The 15110-nt window shown below is 38.3% G+C and overlaps 1 protein-coding gene across 2 annotated transcripts in view; it reads right to left on the reverse strand.

The window, feature by feature from the left end:
- BRAF (B-Raf proto-oncogene, serine/threonine kinase) overlaps positions 1 to 15110 on the reverse strand; it is an 87125-nt gene that overhangs the window by 10955 nt on the left and 61060 nt on the right. For both annotated transcript variants that reach the window (XM_054064979.1, XM_054064986.1), the window contains exons 9-17: positions 14203 to 14239; positions 9828 to 9964; positions 9012 to 9129; positions 8217 to 8301; positions 5730 to 5906; positions 4502 to 4548; positions 3829 to 3947; positions 2912 to 3043; positions 147 to 281 (exon numbers count right to left, since the gene is read on the reverse strand). In XM_054064979.1, coding sequence (XP_053920954.1) covers positions 147 to 281; positions 2912 to 3043; positions 3829 to 3947; positions 4502 to 4548; positions 5730 to 5906; positions 8217 to 8301; positions 9012 to 9129; positions 9828 to 9964; positions 14203 to 14239 — 987 coding nt within the window. The remainder of the gene's footprint in view (positions 1 to 146; positions 282 to 2911; positions 3044 to 3828; positions 3948 to 4501; positions 4549 to 5729; positions 5907 to 8216; positions 8302 to 9011; positions 9130 to 9827; positions 9965 to 14202; positions 14240 to 15110) is intronic.

Here is a 15110-nt window from a genome sequence, read left to right on the forward strand (position 1 = left end):
TAACCAGGTTCTGAAACAGTACTCTTACAAAGTCATACTATAGCACTCATCAAAACATTTTGAACTGGCCAGCGAGTTCATAACTGATTTACTTTTAATATTTGAATTGTACAATCTGCTAAGAAAGAAAGGGGAACGTTTCTCACCTGTGGAAAAAGGGGTCTCTCATCTCTTTTCTTTTTTAAACATTCTGCCATTAGCCTCTTCATAGCTTTTGGACAGTTGCTCCGTACTTTGCTGAGGTCTGGAGATAGGTATCCTCGTCCCACCATAAAAATTATCTTTATTTAAGGAACAAAAAGACGAACAGAGAAGAAGGTGAGTCCACAAAACTAACAGGAACAAAAGCTGAATGTTTTGCTAGACCATTTTAGTCCCTGAAGCAAGTTTCCTGCTTCCAGGAGACATTATCTGATATTAAAATTGCCAAGTTTATTAGAGGAATGCTTGCTAACCTGTTCAGTACAGAGAAAAAATAGATTTTTCCTCCTCCTCCTAAGAGAGATTTTTGTGAAACTTGAATACTAGTAAATGGTTACCACTTATAGCAATAACCATCTAAGGAGTGGTGTCAAAAACTGCTACAAAAACAAGAATAAGCAACTCTGTGGCAGGAACAGAATGCCTAAAAATAAATACTCTGTAAAAATAAATATTCTGTTTTATATTATAAGGCAACAGCGAGTTCACATTGAAAGGTATTTTAAGAAACACATAGACTTACAATATTAAAACCCCTTACGTTTTGAGAATAAATTCCTTCATATACTTCTCCACCAGAAAAGCTTTTTCCTGACATCTGACCACCCTATTCAACCCCTGCCCCAAAACCCCACAAAATAAAAAGACAAAATGTCTGTCCTCTGTAGAAGAGGAGACAAACAGACTTTGTATTTTTTACAGTAATTCCTTTAACATGGAAGGCTGGTACTTCACCTAAGCACAAACCAGAGTAGAATAACAGAAACCAGGAAAGCAAAGCATCAATATGGTTAATGCTCTCTTAGATATATAAAAAAACGCATCAAACATCATCATATCAAGCCAAGGTCAAATGCAATGCAGTTTGAGCACTGACTGCAGTTGAGCTGACACTTAAAAGCTCTTTCAAACCAGCTAATCAAAGATCCATTCATGCTGCAGTAGATAATCACTAGCTTTTCTGAATACTCAGACAGACCCAGCAGGTGTATCATACCTTATATTCAATGAAGTGTAACATTTCATATCTTGAATGTGGGGAAAAAAAAAAAAAAAGAGAGAGAAAACCCCCACATCTCAAGCAAGCTATACATGTTATTTATACTAACACAATCCTGGTCCCTTTTCAACTCTCTGATTCAGTTGCATCTGTGCTGGCATCAAAGAGTATAAAACTCCCATATGGTTTCTTCAGAAATCCCCATGTGCTGGAGCAGCATTTCATAGTAAAGACTTGTCTAACCCATCCCTTATCTCTGCTGCAACAAGATTTATCATCACCTAGAAGTGAACCTTTTATTGATTTTCTTAATTACACTACTTAAGTTGAAATTACTCAAACTTTGTTATTATTTACCTTTCCAATACTGTCCTTACAAATAATATAGGGATTAAACTCCTATTTTACCTAGAGAAAAGAGAATATCATGACAAGAACAGTCTTAATTTGTCTAGAAAAGTCTTTTAAGGTGAGAGAAACACTCTGAGGTGTAATACGAACAATGCTTTCCTTATTAAGGTTCTTTGTTGTGTCATAGGAGCCGATGCAGATGCATCAACACAAAGCGAGCAATATTTACGTCTTTTCAAAAAATGGACTAGGAGTGACAAAACTCAAGATATTAGATCACAGTTTATAAGTTGGGCTTCACTTGCAATTTAAAATTTGTTCCAGCACTCAACTGTGAGCATCCCCAGCACTGGGTTCATCTTTCAAATCTCAAAAGATGAAAACAAAACAATGCCCGAATACTGCTTCTAGAAGGTTATATCCACCTGGCCAGGAATCTGGACATTTACTTTCCTTCTAAAGGCAAAATAAAATAAAATAATAATTCAAAAAAGATTTGATGAATTGGGATGAAGTGTTCTGACAAATATGGAAGCAGCCTTATATTCACAGATGAACGTTGCTATGGTTGCAATTCTCAAGTACTGACAGTGAAAAAACAAGGGATGCAGACACAGATACAACATAAATATATCACCGCCCAGACATTGAATAGTTTACACCAAAGATCTTGATGCATAGATACTATTTTCAGATTAGACAGAGAACTAATGAATCAGATATGCCTTTGCAAACGTGCATATCCTGTGGCGATACATTACAGGCATGCCATATCATTAGCCTTAGAGGAATATTTGTTCACAATTAAATAAACTTCTTACAGAATTCAGACACTCTGGAAAGTCATGTACTCCATTAAGCAGGATTTGAGAAACGCTGATATCTTGAAATTCAATTAGGTGGTGCATGCATTTCTCAAGATTGAAATGAATATAAAACATTCATCAAGATGATTGCTGTTCCATTTTGTCAATCGTGTTGCTGAACTGTTATTCAATGCAGGAGGGGGAAGAGGAATAACTAAACATATGGAGGATCATTTCGCCTTTGCAGAACTATTCTAAACTAGATTACTATTAAGTAACCTGCTCTCCCTAATAAGTATCTTGGCAACCAGTTCAGAAGCTGAAAAATCTATACTTGAAGTAAAGAAGAGCAAAAAAAAATACCTCAAGAGAAGTAAATTGGTGCTACATGGCTGAGGCAGATTTAGAAAATGCAGAAACAATCTCATAACATCAGAAATACAAATCAAACTCACAAAACACCAGAACATGCACTTCACAAGGCTGAATTTTACTCTGTTTCAGGCCACAGTTGACTGAAGTCAAACCATTCCCAAGCCTATGCTCTCTTTACCTGGTCCCTGTTGTTGATGTTTGAGTATGGCAACTGTCCAGTCATCAATTCATAAAGAACAATCCCAAATGCATACACATCCGACTGAAAGCTATACGGATTTTTATCTTGCATCCTAATAACTTCCGGGGCCTGCAGCATAAAAGGAAAGAATTAGTTTTTATTTCACCATGTTGGGCTGCACCTCATGCACCAGAAACAAAACACGGATTTATCCAGAGTAAAACAGGTATAAGGCCCACTCTTACTTTCAGATGTTACCTAATGATGTTACCACGACTGGATGTTGACACGAATCTCAAAAATCACTGATTCTTTTCAGACTAGTGATCCCTTTATTCCTCTGTGATAAAACAAGGTCACCTTGTCCTGACTGAGAAACTATTTTGAAATTAGAACTACAACAATATCAAAAATAATGCCAACTAACAGAGCCTTCAGGTTTTTCAGGGAGAAAGCGGAGTTGCACAGGAGGTCGTAACTGTAATTCTTAGTAAGACTTAAGCGATGACCTCTTGAGAGTAATCACACTTAAATCCTTAAAACTTAATGAGTATCTTACTTTTGGCTGAGCTAGTTCCTCTGCTCCTTTGCAGGATGTTTTCCATGGCTTTTCTTTCTCACCTCCTCCTCAACCATGGATTAATCATACGATTTTTCCATAGCCACCATTTTCTTTTCAGTTTAAACTTCAGAGTAACAGATGAAGAGACTAAAGTTTTTCTGCTGACTACTGGAAAAGACACACTTAAAGGAGAACTGAAAAGCATTCCTTTAGTACTTCATACAACTGCTTGTCTTTTCCCGCTTAAGACAGCTTGTGTATGTCAGCAGTGCTTGTGTATGTGATGGAGGGAAACTTTGGCCAAAGGCAGTTACATCTGTTGAAACAAACGCAACACTTCCCCCTTGCTTACCATCCATAGAATAGATCCAGACAACTGTTCAAACTGATGTGATCCACTCCATCGTGATTTCACTGTAGCTAGACCAAAGTCACCTATTTTTACTGTGAGGTCTTCATGAAGAAAAATATCTAAGAGGAAAATGTTAAGGAAAAACAAACAAGCAGTACAAATCCTGTCCTACAGGAACAATAAACTGCTACTCGTTTGCAACAATACACACAACAGTTTTAATCATCCACCACTGCTGAAGAGGGTTTCACATAATTCAGGTTCTGAGCAGCTAGCGTGGTGAATTATGATAATTAAGGGGTACATAAGTAATGACTAGGCCAGTGCTGAACAGACTATGGCCTGTGTGGCTTTCTTGAAATGCCAGATACAAGAAACTGAAAGTACTCCATGAGTGGACTGGCATCAGCTTTCATCACATGTAGAAACCAAACCATGCAAAAATCTTTCTGAGACCACAACAAAACTCACTGTGTTATTGCAATAACATCAATCAATATAGTAAGTATTCCTCACTTTGCTACTAGTGATATTACCCCTACTCAATGAAATTCCAACTCAGCAACTATTCACACATGAACAGTTTTTCACACCAGTGAGTTCATTTCTAGCAGATAAAGCCCCAAACAGGAATGCTGTCACGTTTCACAATCACAGCTCTGGGAAAGGATACTATTACTCTTGAGGTCTCTGTGGATGATTGACTTGGCATGCAAATAACTGAAAAGGAACATGATAGTTTGGGTGGGTTAGATGATATTTCACTAAAATCTCAAGATTCACTGTATTACTGAAATACTAATTCCACACATATTCAAACTGCACATATTTATCAAGACAAAGGAACCCTCCTCCCCTCCAAAATAAAATAAAGCTTAGCTTTCCAGCTCAAACTTGATGTTAGTGAAGAATAACAGAACAATTATGCACCAACTTCTGCTTTTCAGTTCTAATTCAACATGCAGAATAAAAATAAGAGAAGTAGTTTTTGACACGCTATTCAGTGCTGCAGTTCCTGCCTCCCAGCCTTAATGGTGACCGTCAAGATGCTTTGTGAGCTAGTCACAGCATTAGGTAACGAGTCTCTAAATTGTGGGAGCTAATCAGAGGGAGCCTGGGGAGATGAGCAGGCTAACAGAAGGCAAGGTTGGTTGATGCAAACACCTCCCCACTTCCTGACTGAAAATGTAATAGAATACTTAGTGGAAAAATGGCACAATTAACCGCAATCATCATAGCAGCTTTCCAGCTGGAGGGTGCTTTCTCTGATCTTACGCTGGGGTTCCAATTTTGACACACAATATTGGGTTAGTTTTGTAAACTGCAACTCACTCAATTGCCCTCTATGGGAATAAGGATTACTTACAGTCCTTAGAACAAAATAGCTATGTTTTCCTCAAACACTGAAATCTATTATTAGGAGAGCCACAATACTTACAAGCAAAGGAGAAAAAAATCAATTCTTTTTGCTAACAGGGCTGTCTGCCGTCTGCGTTACCTTACAGGATTCTGTCCTTTGGTTCACAGGGTGTTTCTTTTTAAACTGTGTTTTACCTCCTACCATAAGACTATCTGCACTGTGAAGATCGTAAAGCCTGGAACAGAAATCTTTGCTTATAAGACTGAAATTTAACTACACTACAATTACCTTTATTCTACTATCTAAGACTATATTTCCTTGATGATTTGTATTTCTCTGTTCCAAAAGAAGAACACCATGTCTGTTTTACTAATCAAAATAATAAACACTTCACCAAATGCTTTGATCATCAAGGCAGGAGAACCATGGGCTTGGCAAAGTGAGCAGATAGCTGGCCTTGCTTGCCGATGTTAGTCAGAATGTGAAGGGGATAAACGAACATTGTCCCAACACTCCTTTCCAAACCAGTAATGATACTTACTCCATGCCTTGTGCAGTCTGTCGTGCAATATCAATTAGTTTGATCATTTCAAATTTGGTCTCAATGATGTGTAAGTGGTGATATAAGCTGGACCCTTCACACCATTGTGTAACAATAGCCAACTGGGGTTTTGTTGAATAACCCATGAAAAGCAGGATATTCACATGTCGTGTTTTCCTGTAGGAAAAAAAAAATCAGGAGAAACTCTAGTGGATCAGGAAATCAGGAAAAATCCAGGCAGATCTAACACAGTCTAAATATATATTTCCAAACATAAGTGTTGGGTTAATCCCAGTTTTTACTAAGATAACATGATAACCTCTTGCTAGATTTAATTTAATTCAATTCACTATTCCAGCAGTTAGCCTTTCTTATCATAATGACATGGAATAGTTATTCTTGAGTATGCACCACTTCCTCTTGCTTTTGCAAGCAACTCAGCACACAAGGCTGCTCAGAAGATGCTGTTACCACTAAGTCTCCATAGGATAGCGATGGTTTGCAGGCAGGTCTGCTTTCGTCTAATCCCAGTCCAGCTATGAGATGTTGCTGCCCACAAGGAGGACATCCAAAATGAAATTCCAGTCTCGGAGGCTTCCAAGAAGGACAGCTCTTTCATTTAGAAACCATCAACAAGTTTCCCTGACAAGGCTTCAGCTTTTCTTAGTACTTTATTTGACAAGAATTTTTCACTTTCTATGGAGCCAGCACGTAAGAAAGGATGGTAAGAGGAATGAAAACTGTACCTCAGTAAGGTTATGTTATGACCTTGCCTCCTAAGAGCACTGGGGGAGACTGGAGTTCACAGAAATTTAGCCAGATCAAATCAAATCAAACCTATTTCAAAGCTACAGCAACTCCAGACAGAAGAACTTTGCAAAGAACAACAGCACAGAGAAGATTATCTCAGTAGATATCCCAGTAGATTAAAGGCCTGAAAGAATCTACCGATACACTGCTAAATGTGATTCTCATGCTACAGGAAACGTCATTTCCATTCTTATTGTCATCAAATGGACATGAAGAACTAGATGCCACCAAACAAACTAATGAGATATTACAAAGATGAGGCATCTACGAATTCTTGAGTATTTCCTAGCTTTCCCAGGAGCTGAGGAAAAAGCAAGGCAATCTTCTTCCAGCACAGCTCGGCAGCAAAGGCAGGCAGCACACTGTTGATGAAATCTGATAGACCTAGCTTAAAACCTGTGGTAGCTTCTTAAATCTACGCTGCTGCTGAAGATGGTAGAGCTCTTCTTATATTAAAAAAACAACATAGGAGCCTAGAGTGTGAACCCACTTGTCCTCTCAGCAACGCAGACTGCAACAATTCTACACTATGTGGCTGTGGCTTTTTCAGGTTCATGGATTTGTCAAAGTGATGCTGAGAGTAACTGCTGAGTAAACAAAAAATAATTGGTTTCTTACAAATCCTACCTCAAATCTAAGAAAATAACAGTGAAACATAATGGGAAAGACACAACTACAGGTAAATCTGCCTTGCCTGAGTCAAAGGATAGGACAACCGACTATTTAGTCTAAGTGCTGAAATGATCAACAACAGAGAAAGCCTGGACTCCAGCAGAAATCTGAACTAGGTACAAAATACAAGATTTATTACCTTCACCTCTCCTGAGCAGGTACGTAAAACCCATGCAGAGGTATCCAAAGCAGCATACCCCAAAAAGCCTCTACTTCCACAGCTATGGGCTTAAGAGTTTTCAGAACTAACGTTTTCTGAGGAAAAAGGCTGACCCTCCCTTTTTCACTGTTTATCTTAGTGAGGAGCCTCCTCCAGCTCTCCACTCAACACATCAGTTTTCCAGAGGCAAAAACTGTCTCTCTATTTTGTTTCTTAGAATAGAATTATACTCAAGACTGGTCAAGGTTGTACTTGGATGCTGTCTTCTCCAGTGAATACTCTATGGTAGCATGTTGATGGACCCTCTTATGAGAGCTGAGCCCAAGACAAATCCTTCCTCTGAGAAAGCACAAGCAGTAGACATGAGAAAAGGAAAACGGGAAGTGACTTTCTGGGAAATACATTTAAAAAAGAACTGAAAAAGACGTCAGTGCTACTGACCAGGAACTACTAAAGAACAAATAATATGGGCAGCACTGTAGCTCAAAAGCAACAAATAGTCATGCTCTCCTTCATTCTCAAAACGTGGATGTGAGGAAAGGCAGGCCTGCAGTTCACACTTAGGCTTGACTGTGCCCTGAGAGTGGTACAACAGCAAAACCTAGCCCTGCCTGGAGCATCCGGACACACATATGTTCAAAACATAGGTGTATAGATAAACAAATCCAAGGAAATGAAGAACTAGCAGTGGATTCAAGAAACATTTTTAAATGGCAAGTTATATTTTCTGCCCAAAGTATCAGCATGCAGGAATATGATCAATGTGTTCTAATGGAAATAAAAAATACAATGAATAATGAAGCATAAATGTACACACTGTTTTATGCCATTAAAAATATTCTTACCTGAGCACTCCTACTTCATTTTTGAAAGCCTGTAACTGTTGAGGTGTGGGTGCCGTAACATTCAACATTTTCACTGCCACGTCACCTTTAAAAGAGCGATTTTCATTAAGTGCCATTGATACATATTCCTCTATTAGAAATCTCTACACAGAGCATCATAAATATCAACATGCCCTACCTTCTAGCCTTAGCAAAATAAACCACATTATTAAAATAAGTAAATATTCTGTAAAATCTATAAACCCTATTCTTATTATTTGACTCTGAGAACTCCTAGCAACGCCAAAGCTTTCCAAACACACATTTGAAATCCTCATTCATCAAGATGGATACTTCAGCCTTTCCAGTAACTGCGTTTCATGTTCACCTTAACAATTCAGATGAACATGCAAGAGTTGGGTTTCTAAAGAGTTTGAAGTTCTAACATTACCTATTCAGCACACTACTTATATAATTTAAAAATCATCTTAATGGCCGTTCAATGGACTCTCCCCAGTATGCCCATGTTTCTCTTATACCGAGGAGCTCAGAACTGAGCACAGCACTCCAGGTGTGGCCTCATCAGTCCTGAACGGAAGGATTACCTCCCTCGACCTGCTGGCAATGCTTTGCCTAATGCAGCCTAGGATTCCGTCAGCTGCCTTTATGGCATGGGCATACTGATGCCTCACATTCAACTTGGGTGTCCAGCAGAATCCCCAAGCACTTTTGTGCGAAGCTGCTTCCCAGCTGGGTGGTCCCCAGCAGGCAATGTTACTTGCTTAAGAATAACTCCTTGCTACGATGGCCACATACCATGCCACTTTCCTTTGTAGACTGTTCCAAATGATCCAGATCCTATCCTTTGTCCAACAGTGATCTGTCCATCTGGTATCTCCCAATCATCACTTGAATCCCGTCGACCAAGGGTTTTCTTTATATATATGCATAAACCATAAAAAGGAAGAAAATGAATACATTATTGTCTGTGAAAGTAGCTCCTTTTTAAAGGTTTGGTATCAGCATTTCATACCATTACAGTCCTAAAAGAACTTTCTTTTTCAGTTATTGCATTCGACTTTTCAAGCCAGCCACACACAAAACCTCAGCACACAGCTATGCTAAATTATTTCCTGGCATGAAATACTTGCCACAGGTTTCTGGCAGTGTTAGAGCCAGTAAATTTCAAGAAACATTTACCAAAAAGAAAGCCTCATTTATTTTTTCAATTCTTACTCAGTCATAACGCTAAATTGTGAATTAAAAAAAATGCAGTCATTTTTATGTATTGTTACATTTCAGAATCCCTAGAGATCTTTCGATGTTCATAACTCACGGTGGGGAAAGTTAAGCTCTTATTTGAAATGAAACTGGCATTGTAATATGAAGCACACCAAAACACTTGGGTGCAACAGGGTAGAAGTGAGTGGTCAGTTATTTAAATTATTTATATATCAATCCTACAATTTAAATATTCCTTTATTTATTAAAGTCCTTGATCGCTACCATAGTCACCTTCAAGATAATTTAGAAGGCTTTGATGAAAGAAAAGTGAGAGGAACTTAGTTATGTAGCATATCTATACTATAAATACACCATACTCCAAATGAAAATAGCTGATCTTTCCCTTACCATTCTATTTCTGTCTTCTGAGGATGAGGATGATTTCCTTTCCCGTTGGGGTCCTGGTGATTTCTGTAACGCTTTCACATTGGTGAGGGACCCAGGCAAAGAGGCAGGAGGTGTTGCAGACAAACCTGCAGCTGAACCTAAATTTCAGAAACGGGATAATTTTATCTATAAGAAGCCAGCTTAGAAGAATGCATTGCTATTAGGTGCAAGAATTCTGTTTAAGATGCAGTATCTCCAAACATCAATGCAAATGTTAAGAGAGAACAAACATGTACTAGGAATATTGCCCTAATATTAGACTAGTGCTGAAGTCCTAGATTCCAGTAAGAGACAAGTCTTTAGCAAACATCCCTGTACACCCAATAATTCCTGAACAAGAGGCTGGGGACTATCAGAAGGATAATGTCTCTTCAAATAGAAAAAACCCCTCCAAACATTAAAAATCCAGGTTTTTTAATTCCACCAGTTTCTTTGAGAAGAACAGTAGCAGCATTTTAGTTAGCTGCAGCTACATCTCCGATTTCTTGTAGCTAACCTTTTAGGGACCTAATAAATAGCTGAAGTACTGTAATTTGGAATCAAAATAGACTGAATGAAAAAAACCTGAAATGTTTTCTAGTAGAGTCTCCAAGTGCCACCTGAAAACCTTTGGCTGTTTTAAAGCTATCTGTTAGCAGAGAGCTCTTATTTAGAAGTAAATATTAGACTGCGGAAAGGATTAAAAAAACCAAGAACCTTAGTTAGCTATTTGAAGCATATTCTATTAAATAAAAAAAGAACTGTAAGTCTGTAGCTCATATGTTATCTAAACAAATCTATGCAGGAAAATGTCACTAACAGAGCTGTGTTTCAGAGCCCCAATGGCTCTTGACAAATAGAGCACTTCAACTAGACGCTGCTTTTTAAAATACACCATAATTATTTATAATAAGGTTATGCTGACCCTCCCAACGCAAAGGACATAAAACAGGGTCAACTGTTAATTAAATTCATGCTGTTCTGCTAAACAATGTATGTCATTGTACAAGACCTCCAACATTCCAACGATTTCCCTCACATCAGCGCCCTGGGAAGTGCTAGAAGACAATGCTCCTCTCCTCATATCCCTTCAGAAGCCCCCTTCTTACAAAAAAAATCCCCTGTCTCCTAATGCCAACTTGAGTTCAAACTTGACTTCGCGACTTAAAACTGTTGCTTGAGTTCAGTCAACTCAGTGCATGCTATTTCATCACTATATATATCTCTCTCTATATATATCTATCTCCACCACTGCCTGTCTTCATTGAGTTAAAATCCATTCATTCAGAAGTAGAAGCAAAAAATGACATACCAACGCATCCAGTATTGGACGCATTTGTCCCACATGCTAAAGCAACAGTAATGATCCATATTGGGCATCCTAACTACATTTAGGAGCAGCTGGAAGCCAGTGACCTGAAGGATGGAGTTATATTCAGATTCATGTTATAGTTACTATCCTGTAATATTTATTACATTATTTGCCTGAAATCACATGTATATGGATATAAATATACGATGTTCCCAGAAGATGAGCAATTTTCCAAAAGTTTACTGGATTACAGGCTTTCTCTGTCATAGCTAAGCTCTACTATAATGCATTTTCTCTAGCGGTAACTGGAGTCTCCTACTTAATTTTTAATACTACAATACAGAAACACTAGCACAATATTCATCTTTCACCAAAAACACTTACAGCGCTTACGTGGTAGAACACTACATTTAAACTGTTACAGTAATACCAGATTGCCTGTTTTCCGAGTTACTAGAACGGAATGCTTCAGATAATGTTGGGCTTAAGTCATTAGCTTGGACTCTGAAGCTGTACGGAATGCATTCTGTAGCCAGTTTGCTCATTGGGAATACCTGTCTTCTTGTAAAGACTTCTGGAAGAATTTTATAAGTTCATAAGGTGAACTGCTCTTGATATAGTCTGAAACAAAAGTCTTTGAAGCAGCCAAGATGGTAGCATTTGAAAACCACACTACATGCACTGAACTACCCATTTCTACATCTATACGTATAGACACAAATATTTACATTTCATGCTATTACTCAATAGTTGGTTTCCCCAGCATATGAAATCCTGCAGAGTTTTTTAGGGATTTTGTGCAATACAACAAATCCATTGACAGCTCTAGGCCTGTATAACCCCCTGAGTCTACGAGGTGAAAAGGGAAGATTCCTATTTTACATGGTGCAGGGCACAAATACCGTTTCACTGAAAATTTACTAACTAAATAAAAACTACATGGTCTAAACTATCTAGGGCCCCAACGTGGGATCAACAGCATGTTCTCAAAATGAAGTATTTGGTGAAAGGACACAGTACTTTAAAAGATTGAGACTTAACAAGATATCAATGGAAATGTTCGTAATTCACATTTGACTTCCTCGGTTACTTTTCAAAAAAAGAATATTAAAACAGTAAAAGCATCGATCTGACTTAAACTGAACAGTCAAGGAAATTCTAAGTTAAGGACATCCCTCTGTCTCGAAAATCACTGCAATGCAAACCAAGGACTTTTTTTTTTTTTAGAAAAAATATGTTAAGATCTACATGAAAAATCCTTAACTATGAAATTCCTCGCTTTTGAAGATTTAAGTCAGACTTTTATTTATAGTCATTTTCAGGCGTGTAAAGGTGGAAGTGAGTATGTGTGAAAAGCACATTCAAAGCATTCCAGCCAGGCCAAGCAAAAAACAGAGGTGTTTTGATAAACTCACACACTTACATACACACAGTGTGAGGGTGAGGCACAAACAGCATCTGTGGTTTTACTTATTTTGTTTGGGTGAAAACAAGAAAGAAGAGCCCAACTACCTCTGAACACTGGGCCAGGCTCAAAATCAAACACTATTTCACTGGGGACAGAATGAAGGAGGGGACTGGGAGTCCGGGATTGGTATTTCCGAAGGCAGCGCATCAGCTGGTTCAAAGGGGCTGTTAGAGAGAAAGAGACGGGCAGGCAGAGACAGAAAGACAGACACATAGAAGAAATGAAAGAAGTCATGGGAAATAACTAGGATGCTCTGACTTCTATTCACAGATTGCTTCTGTATTTCGAAGGAAAAAGTAAAAGTCAAATTACTAATAACACTGTTTCAGGACTGGGAATCGCCAATTGTTTTCAGATGCCAAGCAGACAGTTTATGATCCAAAGTTTAAACCAACATGATAGCACAACATTTAAATGCCAGACAAAATGGGCAAACTTGGAGAGCCAAACCTATCAACACATACAAAAATAGCTAAAACTGGCAACTTTACATTAGTAGGCTTGCAGGATTAAAGGAAATTTCTTCTTTTTAAAAAGCATTCCACTGTTGGCGTAAGAAAAAACAGCTCCATCATACACAATGCAGTAGGCATGTATCATCCTACCAACTACCAAATTTGAATGGGAAAAACAAAGTCAGTGATAGCCCACAGTACAAAAAACTTAGAGATAAGGACAGAGGGCTCTAAGGTAATTCAGACTTTACTAATAACTTGCTGAAGCAAATTATAATTAGTAGGCGATGACCATGTTAATAATTTGGAGTTGGAAAAACTGCCATATGCCTCCCCTACTTACTGTTTCTTTATTTCTGTTATTTCTATATTACATTCATAGGAATAAATACAGCACATACAAATCCCTCTCAGGACCTTGACAGCCAGTGTGAGAAGGGGCTTAACAGGCCTGTGCATATAACATGTGAAATATTATAAATCTTCCGTCACTAGTTCTGTCTTAATTGTGAATTAGGGTTGTGTGTTACTGAAGGAAACATAAGAAGACCTGTCTTTAGTGTAAAATCCTAACAATCTTGTTCCAAGAGTAGCACAGGCATGCAGTACAGCAAAGCAGCACCTTCAGCAGGGGCAGAGGGGGAGAAGAACCGGAGTATTTTGTGCTGTTTTAGGATGCAGCGGTTCATATGGAAGGTCCATCCACCATGTTAATGGTTTTCAATGCAAACCTCCATTGTTTCCACAGGTGGAAAGGTAAGTACAGGCACAAAAATCTTTGGAGAGTTGGGAAGTTGTAGCATATCTGTGTGCTGCCATGTGAGTGAATGAATGTGTGCAAGGAAAAAAAAGTGATGGTACAAGGTAATTTTAGAAATAAAAAAACTAGATACCGCTTCAAAACTTTTTCTCCTTCTGTCTCCCCCACTCCCAGAATGACCAGCAAATGACTCAAACCTTTGTCAGACAAATATTAAGTTCATGGACAAGCAAATGCAAATTCATTTTTTATTCTAGTCAAATTTTCCTTTGTGCCTGTGTTTTGTAGAAGGAAGTAGAACAAAGGCAAGGGACAGAGTGGTTGTGTAATTAAATATAGCAGCTAGTTTAAACACTACTTACCTCCCTCTCCTCGTAAACCCTGGTCTCTAATCAAGTCCTATAAATAAATAAATAAAAAGGTGCTTAATTTAAGTATTACAATTTACATTCCAGAATCAACTGAGATTGATCAAACCGAGAATCCATAACCTCATATGTAGATCATGAAATAAAAGTTGCTTCCTACCCTGGTTTACTAAGAAGCAGTGACTCCAAATAATTATTTACAACTACAAAACTTTTCAAAATTAACTGCTTTAAAATACCATCTCTTAGTAGTAAAGTGAAATGTGCACCACCCAAAACAGATGCTGATGTGGAAATACCGATTTAAACGTGCAGTTAGCCAAAATGCATGAAGAAATACCGAACCTAACGTTCTAACTACAGTGTTTGTGGCACAAATTATTTGAACTGTCACATCAGAAGCTGGGACACCAATTCTCTGTACTGAGCTACATCAGTCAAATGAGTTCTGCTTCATTTTTTTTCTTCTAACAAAGCACGGCATTTGCATACGCAGGCACACTCTGTTCTTCAGAAATGACTAACTGCAAAAGGTTTCCTTCACTTGCAACCCGCTGTAAACTGAGAGTATCTTTTACATCACAGCCAGGCTAAAAGCAAACTACAGTAAGGATTTTCTAAACAGAAGAAAATTTAAAAATCCTGGCAGTTTTCCTCTGTATGTCCTTTTTGATCACCAAGCTTTTTTTTTGGGATTACAGAATTATTTTATTCCTTTATTGTACTATTGCCAAAAGCAGTGGTCCTGCCTCTCAGCTGCACACCACTGCCGTGTACCACATGCAGATGTCTAAGAGGCCACACTCTTAATACTCAGCCAACATTTCACTTTCCAGTGAGTTCACATGCAAAACAGCTTTCGTCCCTCAGCGTCCAGGCAGATTTCAAAGCCACTTAACCTG

Source organism: Cuculus canorus, chromosome 1, assembly GCF_017976375.1.
Source record: "Cuculus canorus isolate bCucCan1 chromosome 1, bCucCan1.pri, whole genome shotgun sequence".
Lineage (NCBI taxonomy): Eukaryota > Metazoa > Chordata > Aves > Cuculiformes > Cuculidae > Cuculus > Cuculus canorus.